Consider the following 22,350-nt stretch of genomic DNA (forward strand, 5'->3'; position numbering starts at 1 on the left):
CGTCGTACCTTTGTGAGAACACCGGGGATGACACCATGGAGCTGTCAACGACAGCGGTCCGGGACGACGGCATGGGAATAGTTATTTTAGGATTCGAGCGGGTGTACAGCATTGGGAAGGCTCATCAACATTTAGGATATCTCCAAGCATCATCACCATCGTTATTATTTTTAGTGGGGGCCTCCTGTATGTGATGGTTGGACGATAGAGCCCGTGGTGGGGGAAAAGACATCGCTTGGTACCTCATCTGCCGCGATACATGGAGACGCTCCCGTCGCTCCTTGCTCGGCCTTGCGGAGAGAAGGCAAAAATGTTGATATACAACCACAACTTCATGTCTCGTCATAAAAGCCTTCCGTATCGGCCAGGCCGATTTCACAGCCCCCGCTTTGTCCGGACCGACAAACCCTGACCAAAACATCGGATGGAGAAAACCAACGCCGTAAAACCTATGCATGAACGCATATAACATGCATGCAGATAATGCCGAAGAGACCCCTGCCCAATCCATCCAGACCTATGAACTCCCTCCCCCCTCGCACCCATGCAATCAATCAGTGTATTTTCGTAAACAGCAACAGGACCTGCCGTGAAACAAGTCTACCGCATTCTCCACCCGACGCACGCCCGTGACACACAGGCCTGCCACCGCACATGCACAAGCACAGGCAGGCGCCTCCTCAGGGAAGAGCAGCACCCTGGAGCCTCCCCTCGCCGCCGGCAGGGACGAACGCGGCGGCGGCGCGGGCCTCGCGGAAGCGCAGCTGGTGGGCCCTGATGCGGTCCTCGCGCTTGTAGCTCTCCCACTTGTCGTGGAGCATCTTGCGCGTCTTCTCGTGCTTCTGCCACTCGCGCGCCGCGATGCGCAGCTTGGCGACGAACCGGAGCGCGATCGCCAGCCGCTTGAGCGTGAAGGGCCGCTTGGCGTTGGTGCGCTGCTGGTGCGCCGCCACGTGCGAGTACGGCCGCTCCTTCATGCCCAGCTGCTTGAAGACGCCCTCGAGCTTGAGGAGGTCGGCCTGGTTGCTGTGTGGTTGGTTTCTTGCGGTTAGCACGGGGCACCGGGGAGGGCCATCAGGACACGTACCAGGCATCCCTCGAGCTGAGCTCCAGCTGCAGGTACTTCTTCGCGAACGCCGCGTCGTCCCGCATCCTCAGCTCCCTCTCCCACCGCGCCTGCATCCATTCCATCTGCATGGTCATGCCGCGCATCTGCTTGACGTGGCGGTGTTCCGCAGCCTCTGCCGCCCGCACGATCGCGTCCGTGTGCACCTGGGTGTCGTTATCGTCCCGGAAGTGGATCACGCGCGCCGCGTTGTCGTCATTAGCGGGCTCTGCGGCGCTGTCCTCGTCGTCCACCTCCTCGAGCTCGACAGGCCGCGGTGCTGGCCTGCTGGCCTCCTTTTCCTTGCCCTTCCACGCGGAGGAGGAGGACACGGAGGACACGGTGGCGCGGGCGCGGGCCACAGCTGCCGCCGCCTTGGCCGCCTCGGCCATCTTCTCGGCCTCGTCCTTGCCCCTCTTGAGATGCTTCATGTCGCGCTGCAGCTGCTCCACGTCAGACCGGTACTGTGCGCGCTCGGACCTGGCCCGGTCGAGCTTGACGCGCAGCGACTTCTCGAGTGCCACGAGCTCGTCGAGGGCCTCCTTGTGCTCCCGCACCTCCCGCTCCAGGCACTCTGCGTCGATCTGCGTCTTGCGGAGGATCGAGTAGAGGTCGTGGCGCTCCTCCCGCGTCACCTCGCTCGTCACGGTGCCGTTGCCCACGCTGCTGATGTTTGAGGTGATGCTCGAGTCGAACATGTTGTTGCGCATGTCGCGGCGGGTGCTTGCCAGGGTGTCGGCCATCGAGTCGCGCTCCTTCCTGTACCTTTCGGCCTTGCGCTTGTACTTGTTCGACGCCTCGTTCAGCTCGGCCCTGGCCTCCTCCGCCGCCAGCTGGGCATCCTCGAGCGCCTGCTCCAGGGCCATCTTCTCATCCTCGACGTTCTCGAGGTGCCGCTGGAGATCGCGCTCCACCGATGCCGCACGGCGCTCTGACTCACGCAGCTTCTTCTTGAGCTCGCCGATCGACTGGTGGGCGCTCGAGAGCTGGTGGCGGAGCTCGGACACCTCGGCCTTGCGGGCAGAGGCGTTTTCTGACAGGGGTGACTGGGCCATGCGTGAGATGTCTGCCTCGTGCGCCCGTCGCTCGAGGTCCCCGATCTGGCGCTTCAGACCTCGGATCTGGGCACGGTGGTCGCCCTCCTTCTGCATGAACTCGATCTCCTTCTGGCGCGCCGCGGAGAGGTCGCGCTTGATCAGCGACAGCTCGCTGTTGCCCTCCAGGGAGCCGACGGGGACGGTGGCCTGGGCGAGCTGGTGCTCGTAGCTCGCAATCTTGCGCTCCAGCTCTCGGATCGTGCGGCGGGCCTTGGAGACGTCCTGGGTGTCAGGGACCTGGCCTTGCCTGACTTTGGCCTGCAGCGAGAGGATCTCCTGGTTCAGGCGCTCCTCCTCGGCTTCCGCCTTGTCGAGCTCGTCCTCGAGGGTCTTCTCCAGGGAGTCCCGCTGGTCCGCCAGGTTCCTGTTGTCATCCTTGAGACGGCGGATCTCGTTCTCGAGGCGTGCCTTGGTGGCCCGGAGGTTGATCCTCTCCTGGTCGATCTGGAACGTGTCGTTGTCCTGCTCCTTGGCGCGCTGCAGCTCGATGTCAATCTCATCCCGCTCTGCCTGTGTCTCGGCCAGTCGGGTCTGGACCGAGTGGAGCTCGCCCCTGATGCTGGTCAGCTGGCTCTGGATGTCCCTCTTCTCCTGTGTGACCTGAGCGACATTGTGTTTGAACTCTGCAAGCTGGCTCTCCAGGCGCTGGACTGCTCTGGCGTTGTACGCGGCCTCTTCATGGGTTGCATCGGTCGAGGCTTTTGCCGACTCGGTGAGCCTGCGCAACTCCCTAAGCTGCTGCCGCAGTTCCTCACACTCCCGTTCGCTGGCTCTCTTCTCCTGGGCGGCTTTCGTGAGGTTGGATCTGTACTCGTCAAGCTGCTTCTCGAGGCGCTCCATCGCCTTTGCGTTCAGCTCGGCGGTCTGGCGGGAGGAGTCTGTCGAGGCATGGGCAGCATCCGATGCTCGGCGCAGCTCTCTTAGTTGTTGTCGCAGGTCGTCGCACTCCTTGGTCAGGGTCTCGATCTCCTGGGCCGACTTCTCGCTCTCCTCGTCCAGGGCAACCTGCAGTACCTCGACCTCGTCCTCCAGGCCCTCGGCCCTCTCGGCCGCTTCCTGCTTGTCCAGCTGGGCCTGGCGGAGCTCGTCGCGCACGGCAGAGAGCTCGCTCCGGAGGTCCTCGAGCACCTGCTGGCGGTCAGAGAGGTCCTGCTGCAGGTCATTGATCTGTCTGCCGAGGACCGCCTCTTCGTTGTGGTGTCGCTCCGTCTCGCTCTGGAGGGCTCGCTGCAGCTTTGATTCCTTGTCGGTCAGGCTGCCCTCGGCATCCCTCAGCCTCTCGATTGTCTTCTGCAGCCCAGACACGCGCTCCTCCGCCCGGTCACGCTCCGACTCGAGGTTGTGCCGCTCCGTCTCCCACTTCTCGCAGTCGTTGTCGTAAAGGTTCTCCTTCTCGCGAACCTCGGCTTGCAGGTCGGAGATCTCGTTGTTCAGCCTGTCGAAGTCGGCCTTGTACTGTGCCCGCAGCTCCCGCTCGATGCTCAACGAGTGCTGGCGTTCCTGTTCGAGGTCGCCCTGGAGATCGGCCATCGACTTCTGCAGGCGGGACACATCTCGCTGCAGGGAGGCAGACTCGGCAGCCAGCGCCTCGTGTCGGCTCTGCAGCAGGTTCTTCTCGTCGCTGCGGTAGTTCAGGTCCGCCTGGAGCTCCTCTATCCTCGTGGCGAGTGCCCGCCGCTCCTGCTCCGAGGCGTCTCGTTCCTGGCGAGAATCCTTCAGCCTGTGTTTCAAATCGTCGATCTCCGCCTGCTTGGTGTTGTACTGGTTTTCCAGCGCCTCGTAGTCCTGGCGGCCCGCCTCGACCTCATCCTGGAGTCGCGCGAGCTTCTCCTCCAGCTGCCTCGGCAGGCCCTTTGTGACCACCGACTTGTTGGCCATCTCCTCCTGTAGCTCTTCGAGGTCGGCCTCTGCGCGTTCCTTCTCGGACACTGCGTCCTCGAGCTTTTCCTGTGCGTCATCGACCTGTCGCTCCAGCTCCCGAACGTGTGCCTCGAGGTCCTGGATGGACTCCCTGGCCTCCTCGAGCTTGTCGCTGGCCTGTGCGTTTTCCTCGAGCTCGATCATGCGTATCTGAGCCCTCTTTGCCTTCTCCTCCGCCTGCTGGGCCCTGGACCGGAGATCGCCCAGCTCGTTCTCGTGCTCGCTGATGACCCGGTCTTTCTCCTTCACGTTGGCCTGGAGGTCTTCAATGTCGTCCCTGAGCCGGTCAACCTCATCCTGGCCGTGCTGGTCGGCCTGCCTGGCTTTTGACCTCAGCTCGTCCAGCTCGTCGTCGCGCTCGCTGATGGCCCGCTCCTTCTCCCTGAGATCAGCCTCGAGGTCGCCAATCTCATCCTGGAGCTTCGCCACCCTGTCGACATTTTGTAGGTCTGATTGTATCCGGTGCTGCATGTCCTCGAGGTCTGCGTCCTTCTCGTCCAGGTCCCGGCGGAGCTTCTCGAGCTCGGCCGAGTGCTCGTGCGACCCCTGCTTGTTCCTTGCGAGTTCCTGCATCCGTTCCATCTGCTGTCGGTAGTTCTCGAGATCCTTCTCCGCGGACGTCAGATGCTTCTTGTAGCGCTGCAGCTCCCTCTGCATGGTGACCTTGTCCACCTTCAGCTCGGTGTTCTCCTTGAGAGCTGCCTCGCCGAAGCCGGGCCCGGCCTTGCGCAACGCCTCCTCCAGGAAGTGGATCTTGAGCTTGAGGCCAAAGTTCTCCTTCTCGATCTTGTCGATGACGTTCTCCTGCTCGCGGAGGGACAGCTGTTGGCCGTCCTGCAAGGGGCCTCCATCGCCGCCCTTGCCGCGCCGCATAATCATTGGTGTCGAGGCGGTGCTATCGCTGTCGGCATCTGGTAGCGGTGTGCGTTCCACGTAGGACTGGTCTCTGGATCTGAACATGCTGCTCTCGCCAGGCTGCACGGGGCTCATGTCCTCGCTGATCTTGCCCAGCGCGGGCGTGGTAAGGCCGTTTTCCTTGCCACTGCGCCGGCGGGCACTGTTTCGCGTGGCAGACTTGAGGAGGGGGGTGAACTCGGCGCCGCCGATGCCGCCGGGCAGGTTCATCCTGTCGGAGAAAGGGGCACGGTTCTTGGTCCCGCGCGGTGTCCGTAAGCCTGAGCGGGCTGTGCCGTCCCGCAGGGACTGGAAGACATTTGGCTCCTTGCCCGGGGATTGGAACGAGGGTTCTTGTGTGATGTCGAAGTCTGGTGCGCGGCTGAGGTATGTCGCGTCGCCGACATTTGTCCTGGGCGTGTCGAGCCCTATGCCGGGCTGCACCATGGTGGGCGGCGGCGGGGATCAGGTCGGGATGAGGCCAGGTGCGGGCAAGGCTGGCAGACGCGTCGTCGATGGCTTTGAAACGGCTAGGAGCGAGGTGGTGTGTTTGATACAGAAGGACATATGGGTCAATTGGATAGTAGAAGGCTAGATGTGAGTGGAGCTCGTTATTACTAGGATGCAGCTGAGGCCGTGTCGGGCTGGGGGGGCAGAAGCAAGTCGCGTCGTGGTGGTCGAGAGTGAGTGAGCCTCAGTGAGGGCGGCGGTTGGCGGGTTGTTTACTTTGATGGCCCAGCGGCTCCCTGACCATACACGTTAGCAGACGCGACTGCCTCTGAAGTTTCGTCAGGCTCTTTGGACCCTGCAGGCCCGGGAGGCTCTGACCAATCAACTCACACGCTCGGGCCCCACCTGGTGCGTTCAGCAACCACGGTTGCCATTGCCCTTCCAGTGGCACCGGCACGGGTGTCTCGCAGGCCTGTCTGGTATACAGCCAAAATACACATGCGTATGTCTGTTTAACTCGTGTACCGTACCAGTCCAGTCGTATCTTCAAAACCTGTAAATGTTCATGGGACTCCTCTCCTCGCAGCAGCCCGACCTGGAATCTGATATCCTGGCTTGCCTGGCAGACGAGCAGGACTGACGTGGGGCATCCCTGCCGGCCCGCCGCTCACACGTGCTAGTCCCAAACTAGCAAGGCCGAGCCATCAATTGCGCCTGCCGGCCGAGCAAACTTTCTCCACGAAATTCTCGAGGCTCAAAATTTACTGCACCAGCTCAGCCGACCACAGCTTCAATCCACCACTCAGTCGGACGGCAGCCCACCGCAAATTCGCCCAGGACTCGGCCAGAAGATTTGTGACGTCAGAGACAATCACAAGTACACATCAGCATGTCGTTCAGAGGAGCTCCCCGCGGTCGCGGCGGGTTTGGTGGTGGCCGGGGCGGTGGTACGTTGTTACGATCAAAAAAAAGGGTGCTCGACCTGCACACGACCATACATAGCTGACTGACCCTCCGTCGCAGGCCGAGGTGGCTTCCAGCAACGCGATTTCGGCCCACCATCCGAGGTGCAGGAGATGGGCAAGTTCCTCCACGCCTGCGAGGGCGAGATGGTCTGCGAGAGCATCAACCCACGAGTACCCCAGTTCAACGCCATCATGTACCTCGAGAACAAGACCTCCGTCGGTAAGATCGACGAGGTGCTCGGCCCCATCAACCAGCTCTTCTTCACGATAAAGCCCTCCGAGGGCATCCAGGCCGCCAGCTTCAAGCCCGGCGACAAGTTCTACATTGACGGCATGAAGACCCTGGCCATGGACCGCTTCCTGCCCAAGCCCAAGCCATTGGCCGGCCTGCCAAAGGTCAAGAAGCCCAGCCGCGGCGGCGCTGGCGGGCGTGGGGGCGCAAGAGGAAGGGGAGGCTTCGGCGGCCGTGGCGGCTTCGGCGACCGCGGCGGCCGTGGAGGCTCAAGGGGCGGCAGCTTCGGCGGACGGGGCGGTGGCCGTGGCGGTGGTGGGTTCGGCGGGCGGGGCAACTCTGGCTCGGGCGGTTTCTCACGGGGCGGCGGCCGCGGTAGGGGTGGCTTCAGCAGGGGACGGGGCTAGACGGCGAAACCCTTCCCGTTGCGCATTTCTCAGTTTTATTTTCGCAGGTGGGATGTCCAAAATCTCCCACGGCTGGGCACATTCTCGGCGTTCGGGAAAAGGGAAAGGGGGTTCTGTGTTATCTGAAAGATTTAAAGCCAAAACAGCCGGGTCGTCCTATGCCCTGGTGATATTCAACCCAACCTCTCCGAACCTCGGGAACCGTGAAGGCTGGCTAGTCGGCTTACGGCAGAACGAAGGACGCACCAGACCACCATACGCCGATGCTTTCGCTGATCTACGGCCTGGAGGTGATACGAGACTTTTGCTTGGAAAGATGGTTGCATCAAGGCCACACGGGTGACAGGCGTTGCTCCTGGGACGACGTGGGTGGCGTCAGACCACTGAAAGAGGGTGAAGAAACCGGCAATGGGTACAGCCAGTAAGCGCCTGTACGATAGCTCTGCTCAAGGGACCGAGCTCCAGGGGAGCAGTTGAGGGTGCCATCTCCACGGACTCAATATGACCACTTGGGGGTTGTACCTCGACACTACTCCCCCAGCAATCTATGGGACTGAACTCGCTCGCTGCATTGTATGACCGACCGCCTGCCGAGTTGCTCAAGCGCGTAAGCTGGTTGTGACTTGAAAACAACAAAAGACAATGGCTCGCTCTCACAGAAACTGTATTTCCAAACACATTATATTTTATTCAATGTCTATTAACTGGCACCTTCACGGTGGCAAGACATACGCTAATTATGTTGCTCAATGCTATGTAGACACAATGCGTGTGAATTAGTACTACTGAGTTCCCTTCGCGCCCCTGTGATTAGATGTGGTTTTTTCTGTCAAAACCGTCGGCTTCGGTTGTCTGGTGCCTAGCCAGCCTTCGCCAACGTATTTGCTGCCTGCTTCGCCTGGATTCTGGACCGCAGCGCAAAGACTGCAGCAAGCAAAATGCCCAGCCCGCCCAGGCCCAGGCCGAGATGCTGGGCTCCCCGAAAGCCAGCCAGCACATCGCCCCGTTCTCCGCGGGCCGCCAGCTCGACAGAGCCAGCAATGCCCAAGGCCAACGAGATGCTGTAATTCACCGTCGTCACCACGAGGCTAGCGGCAGTGCCCTGGTGTTCCTTTGCCATGCTGTTGCTCAGGAGGATCGACGCGGCGGGGTTTGACATGTCCATCCCAAAGGGGATGATCAGGACCCCGATGAACGAGTTCAGCCAGTAGGTCTGCCCCACCGGTGCGAGCGACCAGAGCAGACTGCCCGCTGTGAACGCCCCCATGCTCATCATCAGCACGATGTAGGGCTTAACCTTCTTGCTCAGCAGGAACCCTGCCAGCAAGGACGCTATGAGCCCGGCCACTGGGCCGGGGGCCATGGCCGCCGAGGCACGCAGGGGCGAGTAGCCCCGAAGCTGCTCCATGAAGCTGAGCGCGTCTGTTCATCTCGTCAGCCAGGGGACGTACAAAGGAGGGCATGCCTTCGGCCAAGCAGACCACATGTGAGACACCTACAGTAGACCCAGATCGAGAAGCACGCCCAGCCAGCCCCAGTACAGCCCAGCACGAAATTAGTGGCCGGGGTCATGCTCGCGATGGGCACCAGCGGGTGAGGCGCGTGCAGCTCGATGTAGACGAAGCCGCCGAGCAGCAGCACGCCGATGACGAGGATGAAATACGTGTACGGGGTGCCCCACGAGACGATGGGCGCCTGGTTGAAGGGGAAGTTGAAGAGTACCAGGCCGGATACGCCGAGGCAGATTCCCGCACCATCGACCTGCTTCCAGAGGCTGACGTCCGTGTTCCTCGTCGTCGCCGCCGCCGGGGGCAGGATCAGCACCGATGCGCCCGCCAGCCCGAAACACACAGCCGCCATCGTCCAGAAGCCCCACGGCCACGAGACAAGCTGCGCGAACATGGCAGCCATGGCCCCGCCCGCAACGAATCCCAGCGGCGCTGCGGCACCAAACAGGCTCATGATGATATTCTTGCTCGGTCCCGGCGGGTAGCCCCTTCCGATCATGGCCTGGGCGTTCGGGACGAGCAGCGCCGCCCCTACACCCTGCATGGCGCGGCAGAAGATGAAGAGGGCGGTGCCGCTGCCGGACCCGTACCGCTGCACACGCTCGCTGAAGCCGCCCGCGAGCTCCCACAGCCCGAGCCAGATGAAGCCGATGATGAAGATCTTCTTGTGCCCGAAGAGATCGCCCAGCCTGCCGGACGGCAGGACGAACGTCCCCGAGGTCAGCCCATAGGCGGCCGAGTACCACGCGAGGCTTCCGGGGTTCGTGTCCGGGAACGAGGCGCCGATGATGCGCTGTGGGACGAGGGCCTGGGACAGCCCCGCCAGCGTCAGCGCCTGGGCGAGGATGATGACCGCCAGAAACAACATCTCCCCCGCAGCTGACAAGCCGTAGGGTCGATATCGCGGCGTCCTGCTGGGCGGGCTCGGGGGCCTTGTGATGGTTCGGCTACTCTGTCCTGAGTATTGCTGGTCTTGCCAATGCTGATCGTCAAGTGATGGCCTGAGCTCCCCCGTGTCGGTCCGGATGTAGGTATACCTTCCCATCCTGATGACAGGTGAGAAATAGTCGTCCTGGGAATCGTGCACATCTCTTGTACCACCAGGACCCATCTCTGGCTCTGGCGCCTCCAGAGGCCAACGGACTGCAGAAACCCGCCTGCTCTGTTCTGCGCCATGAGAAACCCTCGAGCGTGACCGACGACGCTCAGCGTACTCAGGCCCGTGGGAGGATTGGCCATCGTGGATGGATTGTGCCGGCCATGCTGGGTCCGGCTTGGGTATCTCAGAGGATACACGTGCGGCCCCAACGCCCGAGCTTTTGTTGATCAAGGTTGAGCCTTCCGATAGTGTCGTCCTTCGAGACGATCCCCTTAGGTTCTGGTGACTTGTCCGATGTGTAGCTGTTGATGGACGGGCCGGGTGGGTGGGCATCCGTGGAGGCATTTGCAATGTTGCTGGTACACGCTCGTCTTGAGATGCCGGAGGCGTCATTTCCGCGAGGAACCGGGCTGAAAAATCCTGTTCTGGCATCGCGAAACCCTCTCTGGCCAGTGCCGCTGCCAGCTGGTGGACAGAAATAACCCGATGCCGGCTTGGGCTCGCCGGCCGTGTCGCTTCATATCCGTCTTGATCATCTTCTGCTTGCCTGCGAGGCAACCATGTTGTGCGCCTCGAGGCAAGCTCCTCCTGCATGAGAGTCTGCCGCCGGAACGACACGGATGCTGCTGTCATCGCATCAGCGGCCGCTTGCATGGCTTCTGTGGCCATTCTCAGGCCTTCTTGCATGTTCGGGTCGTGTGGCGTCATGGAATCTGGCCTTGGGGCCTCCGGCAATGACTCCTCCATTCTGTTCGAGGCCTCAGCCATGCTTGGGGCGACCAATATGCACTGGCAGTAGCCCCGTCGCGTATTATTTACCGTTCTTTCAAAGACAAAGAGCCCAGCGAATAGATGGAAGGCGGGGAACGAGTTCTTCGGACGGATGGGGGGCAGCTGCTAGCTAGCTAGCAGTGTCGGGGCAGAGGGTCCAACTGATATAATGCCAGACGTCTTCACTGAAACTGGGCGGAACTGCCATGGACAAGGACGACTTCTTCCTCTCCACTTGGTCGGAAGCGGACCGTAAGAGAGGACTCGGAGATATCTAGGCGGCGCAAGCGCAACCCAGCATATGCCCATGAGAGGCCAGCCGACACCTTGTCAGGCTGCCGATATGTCCGTCTCGCTGTCGTTATCGACATGATCGTCCGAGATATCACGGAGCGAGACAGACTCGACACGCGCTGGTCTGGTCTCTGCGACTCGGGGCGGTGACATGAGGGGCCCAAGTCCACGCTATGGTATCTCTCGAGGGATACGATGAATTAGCCCCCCAGTTTGCCCCTTTCGGCCAAGGATATCGTTGAGATGGCTGGCCCTAGCACACTCTGGTGTGAAGAGAGAGGCTGGAAACCACTTGTAGGACCGACGGCGGCCAGTGCAGTGAGGAATGTTCTTTTTCTGGAAATTGCAAGGAGGCCACGCTTGTTTCCTGGATAGTTGAGGCCTGGACCACACAGCTGCGCAGTAGCATTTCCATTTTTGTCCGTAGCGGAGGACTAACCAAGGAGGAGGATGGTCAGCGAGGGCCGAGCGAGGGAGCTGGAAATTGGGCAGATCGTGTCTGTTCCCGTGAGGCTAAAGTGATTCGTTTGGAGCCAAGGACTGGGCAAGCTTCGGTTCAGGTTGCCCGTCAAGGGGCAGCCGTTGTCTGGCACTTGACAGCTCCTGTGCATGCATCAAAGCGGCCGAGCTTGGATGGAGCATCCTTGGAGAAATCGAGGCACATCCCCAAACCTCGTATCCCGAAGTTGGAAACACTAGATGGGGTTCTCCTCTTTGCCATCGTTCTCCAAAGCACCCCACAGCACCTGGGACGAAACAACCCGGGGAATGAGGACGCCACGTGGGAGACCGCTGTGCTGGTCCTTGCAGGACGGTGTCATATCCCCACAGAATGCGATTGTTTGACGACCTACCCAGGAACTTAGTTTCCACGACACAACAATCCAGCACATGCGACCATATCCACAAGAAAATATCGGATCCCGTTCGCTCTCCTGTAATCAAGCTTGTGAGAGGTCGATTAGTAGTTGGGTCGGTGACGACCAGCGAATCCCGACTGTTGCATGTATTGTTTTGTCTTTTTGGTTCCGGCTTCTTGTAGATTTGGATATTCAAAGGCATGGAAATTTTTGCGACTGCATGGTCGGTGGAAATCGCTTATCTTGAGAGACCGCAACAGGCGATGCCCATTTCTCCATCCAGCGCAACCCCTTTCTCCCATGGCAGCCTTCCATGAGGAAAAGAAGTTCCGAGGGCAGCTTCCCCTTAGCGACCAAAGTGAAGAGTACTACCAGGTTGTTCCGCCGCAGAACACTGGATTCTAGGCAATCCTTCCGGGTGTTTCTGCGGGGCGGTGGCCATGGAGCCGCGGCATGTGCTTGTTGACCCGCTGTGATGATGATCGTGACCGGGGTCTCAAGCGGATAGCGCCATGGCATTGGGACTATATCTCCTCGAAGCCTGTCGTTCCAGGAATGTTGAGTTCTCGGCGGCTCTGGCCAAACCCCCACGAGATCTCTTGCAGAAATCATGGCGCCCTCCACTACCAAGCAATGGATTTTGGCGTCCAAGCCATCAGGAGCCCCGGTCCTGTCTGGCCCCGACGCAACGTTCAAACTGCAGACGGCAGAAGTGCCGGCGCTGAACGAGGGTCAGGTGTTGGCCAAGGTCCAGTACTTCTCCAATGACACCGGGTTGCGCAATTGTATGTTCCAACTGCTCAGACTACTCATGAGGCGTCTTGCTGACGCCGCCGAAACCAAGTCATCGCCAGCACGGTGGCCCCGGAGCGGCTCTATGTGCCCACAGTACCCGTCGGCTCCCCGATGCGCTCCGGTGTCATCGCCGAGGTCGTCGAGTCTGCGTCGCCCTCTTATAAGCCGGGTGATCTGGTGATGGACTTGTATGTTGGCCCTCTGGGGTCGAGAAAAGCCACGAAGGCTTGCTGGTGCTCCCATGCCGGATGTGGCTGACGTTGCACCTCATCTTTAGCCACCTCGGCATCTGGAGCGAGTACATCGTGCTGGAAGCAGCGACGTGCCAGCCTCTCGCCCCTCTTCCCAACGGACTCCCAGTGACCCATTTCCTGGGCGCCTTCGGTGCGTCCGGCCTGGCAGCCTACGGCGGGCTCTACTTCGCAGGCGAGGCCAAGCCGGAGCATACGATCGTGATCTCCGCGGCTGCAGGCGCGACGGGCTCCATGGCCGTCCAGATCGCCGTCAAGCTGCTCAAGGCGAAGAAGGTCATCGGCATCGCGGGGTCGGACGAGAAGTGCGCCTGGGTCAAGGACCACCTCGGCGCGCACGAGTGCGTCAACTACAACAGCCCAACCTTCCGTCAGGACCTCGAGGCCGTCACGCCGGACGAGGTGGACGTTTACTTTGACAACGTCGGCGGGTTCGTGCTCGACACGGTGCTGACGCGGGTCAAGAGGTTTGGGACGGTCGCTGTCTGCGGTGCCGTCGCGTCGTACAACGCGCAGGACAAGCCAATGGAGCTGAGCAACTGGTTCGAGGTCATCTCCATGAGGATCACAATCAGGGGGTTCATCATGCTGGATTACATGGACAAGGCACCGCAGATCCTTGGGGAGCTCATCGGTGCTGCTGCCGACGGGACGATCAAGCTGGACCAGGGCGAGACTGTTGTCGAGGCGAGGCTCGAGGAGCAGCCTGAGATCTGGATGCGACTATTTAGCGGAAAGAACCAAGGAAAGCTCCTGACCAAGTTGATCGTGGACTGAGGAGACCGTAGACGTGGTCTGGATGGGTCAGCCAGTTGCCTTGATAGCTGGCGAGGATGGGAAATCAATGACTGTCATAAACATGCTATAGAACTGGGTGCAAAAGAAAAGCATCGATTGAAGTGAACTGGATTTTGGGAAGCCGGGTTTGGTATCCTCAAGCGTGGCGAACCGGACGGTCGAAGCAAGGTGTCTGTACCAGGATGGCTCGACTGGTGCCGTCATGCCAGGCCATGGACATGATTCGGCGACTTACTGACCGCGCCAAGCCACCGGTCGCCCTGAGACCACATTACGAAGGTGTGGGAGGGTCGGTATCTAAGCTGCGCTCGTCTGATGTGGAAGTCGTTGGGCCTGGGAGGGGGGACAGGGGGTAGGGGTTAGACGACAGCAGCCAGTCACTGCCCGCCCCTAGCGGGTGTCTGCTATGGCTCTCAGCTGCTAGGCGCAAGCACTTGAAGGAACTACTTGTGTATATTGGTACACACTTGGATATCTCGAGGGCCTTTGGGGGGGGGGGGCGCGGCAACTAGGATCTTCAGCCACCAGGCCGTGCAAGGTCACGAGGATTCAAGGCAAACTGCAGAAATCGAGAAGTTCACACGACCGACTTGTCTTGAATTGATCCTGTATTACCGACGCACGTCCTGCTCTCAAGCGGCGTCTACCTCCTCCTTGTGACAGCGACCAGACCGTGTGACCATCGTCAAGGCCATTCTCGGCTCGCTTTGCCTCCTGTCGACGATCCTTTGGGGCTGTGATGACAGGATACCGGCTAGCTCCGCGCCCAGGATGCCAGGAGCAGGTCCTCAGGGCTGGATGACCAGAGTTCGTTCTTCCACCTTACAGTTCAGCTCATCGGTAAGATCCCAACTGTCCTCGAGACGCTGGCCCTGATGTGCGTCGATCCCACCGTGGAGCCATGCCCAGGTTTCGCCGCCTTTGACCGTGGCGATGCCCTCGCTCTCCCATCGCGGAGCAGTTGTCGTGGGGCTAGTTTGCCGAGCCCGGGGAGCGGAAGACCAGGAGATGGGCCCAGCAGGTATAGTAGGTAAGTAACCACCCGTCCAATCCGCGCTCGCTCACGACATGTCGACGTCGTCGGTCTTGGGCTTGGCGGGGCCCTTGTTGTCAGTCCACAGCCCCGTGGCGGCCTCAGCCTCCTTCTGCGTGTAGGGCTCCTCCTTCAGCTGCTTGACCCTGCGAGAGAAGCGTCAATACACGTGCGCAATGGCGAGGGCGACGAGGCTGGATGACAGACTCACCTCCGCTTGTGAGGCTTGCCACGCCTGTGGGCGACCAGGGCGGACTCGGCCTCGTACCACTTGGCGCACTCGACGCAGTAGTGCCTGCCCAGGGCGGGCAGGTCCTCGACGAGCTTGGTGTCCTTGTACTGCTTCAGGTGCTTGGGCGACAGCAGGTCGGCCTTGATCTGGTCGATGTCCCTGTTTCCGGCTTGTCAGTGCCGGCTCAATCCTGGGCGGGGGCTGCGCGCTCACCTCCTGTACCGGCGGGTCTTTGTCAGCGTCCGCTTGTTCTCGACACCCATTTTGATTGACCTGGGGGCTCGGGGTGGGTTCTGGGTGTCAGGTCTGGTTGTGTGTTGGGTATGGGATGCTTGGGATGGCCTTGTGGGCGTGACGTTTTCACATGCGATTTGACCGTACGGTGTGAGAAAGTTTTGATGAGAGTGAGTTGAAAATTCCCGAGACGGCCAATTTTTGGGCTAAAAGGACAGGGTGGTGCAACCAGGCGCACCACCCTTCTCTCCAACTACACAGTATCTAGTCTTTCTGGTCTATCTCCGAGACAACAGCATTCGCGTCGTCGCCATATCCCAACGTCATGTTTACTTGCCTCGCAACCAATGTCAATGCCAGCAGTAGGCTCTGGGAGTACCCGCCGAAAACTTGCACCATTAATCCGTAGATGGTAACCACGCCGGCAGGGTTGCGCTGCGCATGAGAGGATTCCGCATAAATTCCGGCAACCAGTCAGTCGCAACAGGGAGCATTGCCCCTGATGGCGACGCGAGGATTTGGAGCCATGTATCAGAGATGAAGAACGGCGGTCGCGGGCGCATTGTGGCCACGACCCGAGTCGGCCTTGGGCCGAAAAACGAGGTTGTCGTCGAGCCCGCGGGCTTAACGCCTTTCTTAGCCGAGGCGGAATCTCGTAGACCGAGGCGTCGCGGCCCCAGTGGCAGTCGCAAGACCCACACGAGCTTCCCAAAAAAAGCGCGCTCCTCCACAGGCTCTCCAGGTTCTGGGGCGTCGGATGGGCCACTGCGACCTTGGGAATCTCCCCTCCCCCTCCCATCCACCCGCCTCCAAGCTTCCAGACTGTCTACCAGGGTGGGTGGTGGTCTGCAGGCCGTTGAAAATTTTCAGAAGGAATTAATTTCGCCGCACCGCCGCGTTACAGACCAGGGACCGCGACTGTCTCGCTCCGATGTGCCTGACTTGCCGGCAATTTGTTTACGGGATCGTATTGGGTATTTATCTACGTGGTTTATGGGTGTCTGCGTGCAGGAAATGGCGACCTGGAAATTAAGTGGACGTGAGGGCATCCCCAGTTTTCCGGATGCGGCTGAGAGCTTTGGCCACATGTGTGGTAGAGCTCAGCGCGGCTGGTGGGCGGCCGGATGAAGGGCTGGCCCCACGGAGACACTGGTGGCGCAGTGGACGACACGCCCGACGCCTACACGGTGTCCCTGAGGCATTTGCAGGCCAAACACCACAGGATATCTACACCACACCAGCCAGTCCACGTCGACAGGCTGTTGCGATGAGTTGATATGCCGGTTGCTCAGGATGATGACCATGGAGGCCATCCCGTTGGAGGTGATCCCATGGGAGGCTGGAGGCTGTCCCCTAACAGGCTGCCCTGTAGCAGGTTGTCCTATAGGACGTCGTTCCATGAGAGGTTATCCCATACGAGGTTGACCCGTTGGAGGTTATACCATGGAGGGGAGGAAGGAAATACGTCTTCCCATGGAGGGCACCTCAATGGTACACAGTAGTTGCTGCTCCTCGGCTGTACACCTCTGCACCCGGGCGTCAGGACAGGCACATGCTCGAGCTTGACATGACACAGTCCCACACACGTGCATGTTCTGGACAGGTGGAGGCAGCATTCCTGGAACTGTAACTCGAGGTCGGAGAATATCCTCGCCCTGTGCCATCGGTAGCACACGGTCGTAACACACAGCTTGACAGTTCACAGCCGTCCTCGACGGCCGTGGCGGTGCTGGGCGTCGCACAAATCCGGTCGAAGATACGTCCCCCTCCGAGCGGCAGCCCGGCTGTACACCGGCCGCATGCTGGTGACGTTTTGGCTACACAACCTTTTGGGGATCCCTGCCTCCGAGCATTTGAAAATCAAACACGCGTGATTGGCTGGCCCGGCTATGCCCACGGCGCAAAAACTGGGGGAGGACGAACCTCGGTGGGGCCAGAGGTGAGGTGGCAGGGGTGCCAGCTGTGGCCGGGTTGCTCTGGCGCCCACTGCCAATGCCAGTGGCCTTCTGGGCCGCTGCCTCTGCGCCGAGGGCGAGGAGACCAGGAGCCACGGGCCACCGGCCACGAGCGACTTTCCAAGGTTGCTATCTAAAACCTCGATGCTCCTCTCACACTTTTCACCTCTGCCCTTTCTCTTCCACGTTTTCACTCCTCCACAATCACGATCAATTTCCTGTCTCTTCCCCCCAAGATTCAGGTGGCAGATCAATGCCTTCATTCCAATACTGAGAGCTCCATTCGTGTGACCTCTCCCCCATCTCCACTCAGATCGTTGATTCTAGACACACGCCTCCCCTCAGCCAAAGGGACCATCATCCTCCGCAATGCTGGCCTCTCGTCAGGTTTTGGGCCACGTCGCCCGGAGCCGTGCCGCCGTCGGCTCCCTGGGCCTTCGACGATGCATGGCCACCGTCACAGACTCCCCTCTTGACCGCAAGGTGCGTTTGTCGTCCCCTCGCCCGCAACCGCGCGCGCTGCGAAGCTGCCCCTAGCTCCCGCACGCCCGAGTTTGTGCGTGTTTCTTATCTCCAGAGCTGCCGGCTGACGTCAACCTCGCATGTGAACAGGTCAAGCAGAACAACTGGGAAGAGGGCAACTTCATCAACTACAAGAAGATGTCCGAGAACCTTGCCATTGTCCGCAGCAGGCTCAACCGACCCCTCACATACGCCGAGAAGATCCTGTACTCCCATCTGGACGACCCAGAAGGCCAGGACATCACCCGTGGCAGCTCATACCTCAAGCTGAGGCCAGACCGTGTTGCCTGCCAGGATGCCACCGCCCAGATGGCTATCCTCCAGTTCATGTCCGCTGGTATGCCCTCTGTGGCAAACCCCTCCACCGTCCACTGCGACCACTTGATTGAGGCCCAGGTTGGTGGTGAGAAGGATCTGGATCGCGCTGTCAGCATCAACGAGGAGGTCTACAACTTCCTTTCTACCGCTTGCGCCAAGTACAACATCGGTTTCTGGAAGCCCGGCTCTGGTATCATCCACCAGATCCTGCTCGAGAACTACGCTTTCCCCGGTGGTCTCCTCATCGGTACTGACTCTCACACCCCCAACGCTGGTGGTCTCGGCATGTGCGCTATTGGTGTTGGTGGTGCCGATGCTGTCGATGTCATGGCCAACCTGCCCTGGGAGCTCAAGGCCCCCAAGATCATTGGTGTCAAGCTGACCGGCAAGATGAACGGCTGGACCTCGCCAAAGGACATTATCCTCAAGGTCGCTGGTATCCTCACCGTCAAGGGAGGCACGGGCGCGGTAAGTACAAGCCTGGGCCTTGTCCGTTGCAGATCAACTAACGTGTAGTAGATTGTTGAGTACTTCGGACCTGGCGTCGACAGCGTTTCTGCTACAGGCATGGGGACTGTGTGCAATATGGAATGTCTTTCCCTGTCCTTGAAATGATTCTTTATTTACTAACAGTGACTGCAGGGTGCGGAAATTGGCGCAACCACTTCGGTCTTCCCCTTCAACGACAGCATGTACAACTACCTCAAGGCCACCAAGCGCAAGGACATTGGTGACTTCGCCCGCACCTACGCCAAGGAGCTGCGCGAGGACGAGGGTGCCGAGTACGACCAGCTGATCGAGATCAACCTGTCCGAGCTCGAGCCCCACATCAACGGCCCCTTCACCCCCGATCTGGCCACCCCCATCTCCAAGTTCAGCGAGGCCGTCAAGGCCAACAACTGGCCCGAGGAGCTCAAGGTCGGCCTCATCGGCTCCTGCACCAACTCCTCGTACGAGGATATGTCCCGCGCTGCCTCCATCGCCAGGGACGCCATGGACCACGGTCTGAAGGCCAAGTCTGCCTTCTTCGTCACCCCCGGCTCCGAGCAGATCCGTGCCACCATTGCCCGCGACGGCCAGCTGCAGACCTTCGAGGAGTACGGCGGTGTTGTCCTGGCCAACGCCTGTGGTCCTTGCATTGGTCAGTGGGACCGCCGCGACGTCAAGAAGGGCGACGCCAACTCCATCATCTCCTCCTACAACCGAAACTTCACCGGCCGCAACGATGGCAACCCTGCCACCCACTCCTTCGTCACCTCTCCCGACCTGGTCGTCGCCATGACCGTCGCCGGATCTCTGTCCTTCAACCCCCTGACCGACAAGCTCAAGGACAAGGACGGCAACGAGTTCCAGCTCAAGGCTCCCACCGGCGATGGTCTCCCCACCAGGGGCTACGACCCCGGCATGGACACCTACCAGGCTCCTCCCGCCGACCGATCCGCCGTCTCCGTCCAGGTCTCCCCCTCGTCTGACCGTCTACAGGTCCTCCAGCCCTTCAACGCATGGGACGGCAAGGACTACGTTGACGCCCCCATCCTGATCAAGACCCAGGGCAAGACCACCACCGACCACATCTCCATGGCCGGCCCCTGGCTGAAGTACCGTGGCCACCTGGACAACATCTCCAACAACATGCTGATCGGTGCCATGAACGCCGCCAACGGCGAGGCCAACAAGATCCAGAACGTCACCACCGGCCAGTGGGACGCTGTGCCCGCTGTTGCCCGTGACTACAAGGCCAAGGGCATCAAGTGGGTTGTCATTGGCGACTGGAACTACGGTGAGGGTTCTTCCCGTGAGCACGCTGCTCTGGAGCCCCGTCACCTCGGGGGCGTTGCCATCATCACCCGATCCTTCGCCCGTATCCACGAGACCAACCTGAAGAAGCAAGGCATGCTGCCCTTGACCTTCTCCAACCCCGAGGACTACGACAAGATCCCAACCGACGCCAAGGTATGTTTTCACACCTGAGGACCGTATTTAAGACCTGTATACTAACCATGCTTCTACAGGTTGACCTCAAGTGCACCGAGCTCGAGGTTGGCAAGCCCATGACCATGGTCGTCAAGCCCAAGGACGGCAAGCCCTTCGAGGTTCAGCTGTCGCACACCTTCAACGCCGGCCAGATCGAGTGGTTCAAGAACGGCAGCGCCCTGAACACCATGGCCAAGGCCAACAAATAAATATGACACTATTGCGTGGGAGCTGAGGCACCCAATCAGATGTGTCAAGATATTCGGCGGTGAGCATCATCAGCCACGGTCCAGTGCAGGGCCACGACGGGGATGTGGGGAGGAAAGGAGACGAAGAAGACGATACTTTAAATACCATACTGGCTTGTTTTCGGCGGAGGGGTTCTCGGGTTATGGAGCTCATCGGGTTGGAACTTTACATGGCCCTGACAGGCAACGTCGCATTTTCCTTGGGTTGTACAAATGGAATCATTTTAAATGTTAAAAGGCCTTTTAAGTATCACAAGCTTTGCTAGGTGTATGCTACGCGGCCACGCCATCCCCCAAACCGCAAGTAGGCCAACTTCTTGTAAGGCAACCTCGTACTCTCCTATAGGTCAACCTCCCAACGTCCTATATCATAACCTCCTATTAGCTACCCTCGCACAGGAGTATATCCTGAAAGGCAACTTTCTAGTATCCTACAGCTCAACCTCATCGGATAACCGCCCATAGGACAAATTCTTACAGGACAAATTTCTCATACGACAGCCTCCCCTCAGTCAACCTCCCAGCTCCTCTCCTTCAACTTAGAACTTCATCTCAGACAACCTCCTAAAGACCTCTGTATGGAGTTTCTGTAGAGAAAGACCCTATAGAAAACTAAGTTGGATGTAGTCAACAGACAACTTCCAGAATTCGGTGTTGTGGTATAATGTATGGGCATGCTCTGACATGTGAAGGACGGGGGTTCTATTCTGGCTAGAAGCATCTCCCGCAATCTGGGCTCAGGGATAGGCACCTGACGGGGCGGCCAGATAAGAGATAATCCCTGTTCAGGGCCGTATCTATTTGCGACAGGCCGACAGCATGCGAATTCAATTTCCCGATCCTCGAGGCGTGTCATCATTTTCCGCGCCAGCAATATTCTTGGTGACACTTGGAGCGGAATCACCGTTCGCAAGATGATCACAGACTGGGTCTCTCAGCTCAAGAAAACCCAGGAATCGGACCCCACTGGACTATAACTTCGGCAGACGCGGGACACGTACGCAGCCCACCTAAACCCTACCTCTTCCCGCGAGCAACATCTCTGCTGTCCATTGCGATGTCTACACCGACCCTGCAGTCCTTCAGCGCCGGGCGCGCAAAATCATATGTCTACAGGCTCCCCCTATTCACACGGCTTGTCATTCTAATCCTGGTGGGCACCTGGGCGGCGGGCGTGGTGCTGGGGGCGAAATGGGACATCCAAGCCTGGGGGGCCCTGGTGCCGGATGAGGTCGGGTTGACAAGCTGTGAGTGCTACTGTCCCCAGGGAGGTCCAGGTCGAAGGCCAACTGGGCCACGGAGGGGATTGGACACGCATGCACACAACACAACGAGGGACTAACAGCTGTGGGCAGTGTACCGGACCAACACGTACCCGCTGATCCACCTCAACTTCCTGCACATGATCATGAACGTCCTCGCGATCACGCCGCTCCTGGAGCGATTCGAGAGCGAGTACGGGACATTGACCAGCCTGGCGCTCTTCTTTGGACGTGAGACCCCCTTCCCGCCCTGGATCCCCCCCCCTCTGGGACGGATCAAGCTGACCAGAGCAACCAAACCAACAGCCTTCTCGACCCTCCCGGCATTCCTCTACATCCTGATCGAAAAGGCGATCCTGCACTCCAACAACGGCGTGATGGGCGCGAGCGTGTGGTTCTTCCTGCTGCTGGGCGCAGAGGCGATGCGCACGTACCGGAGCAACCCGCACTTCACCATCGCGACGTACAACATCCCGACGTGGTCGACGCCCCTGATCCTGGTGGTGGTGATCGCGGCGCTGGTGCCCAGCACGAGCCTCATTGGGCATGTGGCCGGGCTGGCCGTGGGGTACGTCTGCGGCCTGGGCTACCTCAAGTTCCTGTCGCCGCCCGAGAAGGCGCTGCGGTGGATCGAGGCCCGCCTGAAGCTGCTGCAGAGGCTCCCGCGCTACGTGAGCGTCGACCAGAAGACGTACGGGCGCTTCGGGGTGCTCCCCTCGGCGGGTGCCGGCGCAGGGCCCTCGCAGGGCGTGCCACTGGGGGTTATTGGGACTGGCGGCGCCGGGCAGAGGCTGGGGCCATAGATGGTGCGGTGTCTGGCTTGCTGGCTCAAATGCTTTGTTTCTACGCTGGGATGATTTCTCGGCATGGGCGCGGTGCGGTGGTGCATGCCACGATGGCTTTTGAAAGAAACTGGCTGGCGTTGCTGGTAGGGCAAATATTACGGTCTGGTCGGAGTTTCTGCTTTGGTAGCTTGCAGGGCCATTTAATCATTCATCTAGTCAGAAGAAGGCTGGATATTAAAGCAAGATAGACTGTTGTTTACCGTGATGATATTCCATTGGGGTGTAGAATTAATGGCAGAGCAACAAGCACCTGGGCCCGAGCCGGATGCATGTAGCGGGGA

General features: G+C 59.9%; 7 protein-coding genes across 7 annotated transcripts; 4 read left to right on the forward strand and 3 right to left on the reverse strand.

Moving 5' to 3' along the window:
• Window positions 1-680: 680 nt before the first annotated feature.
• KVR01_007452 (uncharacterized protein) lies at window positions 681-5,463 on the reverse strand (the record flags this gene model as incomplete). The annotated part of the gene is made up of 2 exons (XM_044787559.1): window positions 681-1,026; window positions 1,088-5,463. The coding sequence occupies 2 exons, from the start codon at window positions 5,461-5,463 to the stop codon at window positions 681-683; spliced, it is 4,722 nt and encodes a 1,573-aa protein (XP_044643705.1).
• Window positions 5,464-6,014: 551 nt separating this feature from the next.
• KVR01_007261 (H/ACA snoRNP pseudouridylase subunit GAR1) lies at window positions 6,015-8,219 on the forward strand. Its single transcript, XM_044793777.1, has 2 exons — window positions 6,015-6,413; window positions 6,490-8,219. Exons 1-2 carry the CDS (start codon window positions 6,356-6,358, stop codon window positions 7,068-7,070), a joined length of 639 nt encoding a protein of 212 aa, XP_044643514.1. The 5' UTR covers window positions 6,015-6,355; the 3' UTR covers window positions 7,071-8,219.
• Window positions 7,784-11,766, reverse strand: KVR01_007455 (uncharacterized protein). The gene is made up of 2 exons (XM_044787813.1): window positions 8,570-11,766; window positions 7,784-8,492 (listed from the first exon to the last, which is right to left on the reverse strand). The coding sequence occupies exons 1-2, from the start codon at window positions 10,443-10,445 to the stop codon at window positions 7,930-7,932; spliced, it is 2,439 nt and encodes an 812-aa protein (XP_044643708.1). The 5' UTR covers window positions 10,446-11,766; the 3' UTR covers window positions 7,784-7,929.
• A 196-nt stretch (window positions 11,767-11,962) lies between these two features.
• Window positions 11,963-13,519, forward strand: KVR01_007315 (uncharacterized protein). Its single transcript, XM_044785515.1, has 3 exons — window positions 11,963-12,387; window positions 12,447-12,585; window positions 12,675-13,519. The coding sequence occupies exons 1-3, from the start codon at window positions 12,213-12,215 to the stop codon at window positions 13,423-13,425; spliced, it is 1,065 nt and encodes a 354-aa protein (XP_044643568.1). The 5' UTR covers window positions 11,963-12,212; the 3' UTR covers window positions 13,426-13,519.
• A 505-nt stretch (window positions 13,520-14,024) lies between these two features.
• On the reverse strand, window positions 14,025-15,711 carry KVR01_007359 (uncharacterized protein). The gene is made up of 3 exons (XM_044792856.1): window positions 14,925-15,711; window positions 14,691-14,870; window positions 14,025-14,625 (listed from the first exon to the last, which is right to left on the reverse strand). The coding sequence occupies exons 1-3, from the start codon at window positions 14,972-14,974 to the stop codon at window positions 14,508-14,510; spliced, it is 348 nt and encodes a 115-aa protein (XP_044643612.1). The 5' UTR covers window positions 14,975-15,711; the 3' UTR covers window positions 14,025-14,507.
• Window positions 15,712-17,269: 1,558 nt separating this feature from the next.
• On the forward strand, window positions 17,270-19,923 carry KVR01_007529 (aconitate hydratase ACO1; the record flags this gene model as incomplete). The annotated part of the gene is made up of 5 exons (XM_044791973.1): window positions 17,270-17,383; window positions 17,513-18,208; window positions 18,260-18,316; window positions 18,383-19,693; window positions 19,753-19,923. The coding sequence occupies 5 exons, from the start codon at window positions 17,270-17,272 to the stop codon at window positions 19,921-19,923; spliced, it is 2,349 nt and encodes a 782-aa protein (XP_044643782.1).
• Window positions 19,924-20,783: 860 nt separating this feature from the next.
• KVR01_007258 (uncharacterized protein) lies at window positions 20,784-22,316 on the forward strand. The gene is made up of 3 exons (XM_044782467.1): window positions 20,784-21,209; window positions 21,318-21,455; window positions 21,531-22,316. The coding sequence occupies exons 1-3, from the start codon at window positions 21,020-21,022 to the stop codon at window positions 22,025-22,027; spliced, it is 825 nt and encodes a 274-aa protein (XP_044643511.1). The 5' UTR covers window positions 20,784-21,019; the 3' UTR covers window positions 22,028-22,316.
• Window positions 22,317-22,350: the final 34 nt, after the last annotated feature.

Source organism: Diaporthe batatas, assembly GCF_019321695.1.
Source record: "Diaporthe batatas strain CRI 302-4 chromosome Unknown Contig00008, whole genome shotgun sequence".
NCBI lineage: Eukaryota > Fungi > Ascomycota > Sordariomycetes > Diaporthales > Diaporthaceae > Diaporthe > Diaporthe batatas.

What these genes read in the sequence shown, in the direction of transcription:
- KVR01_007261 (XM_044793777.1), top strand. Translation starts at nt 6,356, where the DNA reads ATGTCGTTCAGAGGAGCTCCCCGCGGTCGCGGCGGGTTTGGTGGTGGC. An exon ending in TGGTGGTGGCCGGGGCGGTG is followed by an intron (nt 6,414 to 6,489) that starts GTACGTTGTTAC and finishes CCTCCGTCGCAG; the next exon opens with GCCGAGGTGGCTTCCAGCAA.
- KVR01_007455 (XM_044787813.1), bottom strand. Translation starts at nt 10,445, where the DNA reads ATGGCTGAGGCCTCGAACAGAATGGAGGAGTCATTGCCGGAGGCCCCA. An exon ending in CTTCTCGATCTGGGTCTACT is followed by an intron (nt 8,493 to 8,569) that starts GTAGGTGTCTCA and finishes CGAGATGAACAG; the next exon opens with ACGCGCTCAGCTTCATGGAG.
- KVR01_007315 (XM_044785515.1), top strand. Translation starts at nt 12,213, where the DNA reads ATGGCGCCCTCCACTACCAAGCAATGGATTTTGGCGTCCAAGCCATCA. An exon ending in TGACACCGGGTTGCGCAATT is followed by an intron (nt 12,388 to 12,446) that starts GTATGTTCCAAC and finishes GCCGAAACCAAG; the next exon opens with TCATCGCCAGCACGGTGGCC. An exon ending in GGTGATCTGGTGATGGACTT is followed by an intron (nt 12,586 to 12,674) that starts GTATGTTGGCCC and finishes CCTCATCTTTAG; the next exon opens with CCACCTCGGCATCTGGAGCG.
- KVR01_007359 (XM_044792856.1), bottom strand. Translation starts at nt 14,974, where the DNA reads ATGGGTGTCGAGAACAAGCGGACGCTGACAAAGACCCGCCGGTACAGG. An exon ending in AAGACCCGCCGGTACAGGAG is followed by an intron (nt 14,871 to 14,924) that starts GTGAGCGCGCAG and finishes AGCCGGAAACAG; the next exon opens with GGACATCGACCAGATCAAGG. An exon ending in GGCAAGCCTCACAAGCGGAG is followed by an intron (nt 14,626 to 14,690) that starts GTGAGTCTGTCA and finishes CTTCTCTCGCAG; the next exon opens with GGTCAAGCAGCTGAAGGAGG.
- KVR01_007258 (XM_044782467.1), top strand. Translation starts at nt 21,020, where the DNA reads ATGTCTACACCGACCCTGCAGTCCTTCAGCGCCGGGCGCGCAAAATCA. An exon ending in TGAGGTCGGGTTGACAAGCT is followed by an intron (nt 21,210 to 21,317) that starts GTGAGTGCTACT and finishes AGCTGTGGGCAG; the next exon opens with TGTACCGGACCAACACGTAC. An exon ending in CCTGGCGCTCTTCTTTGGAC is followed by an intron (nt 21,456 to 21,530) that starts GTGAGACCCCCT and finishes CCAAACCAACAG; the next exon opens with CCTTCTCGACCCTCCCGGCA.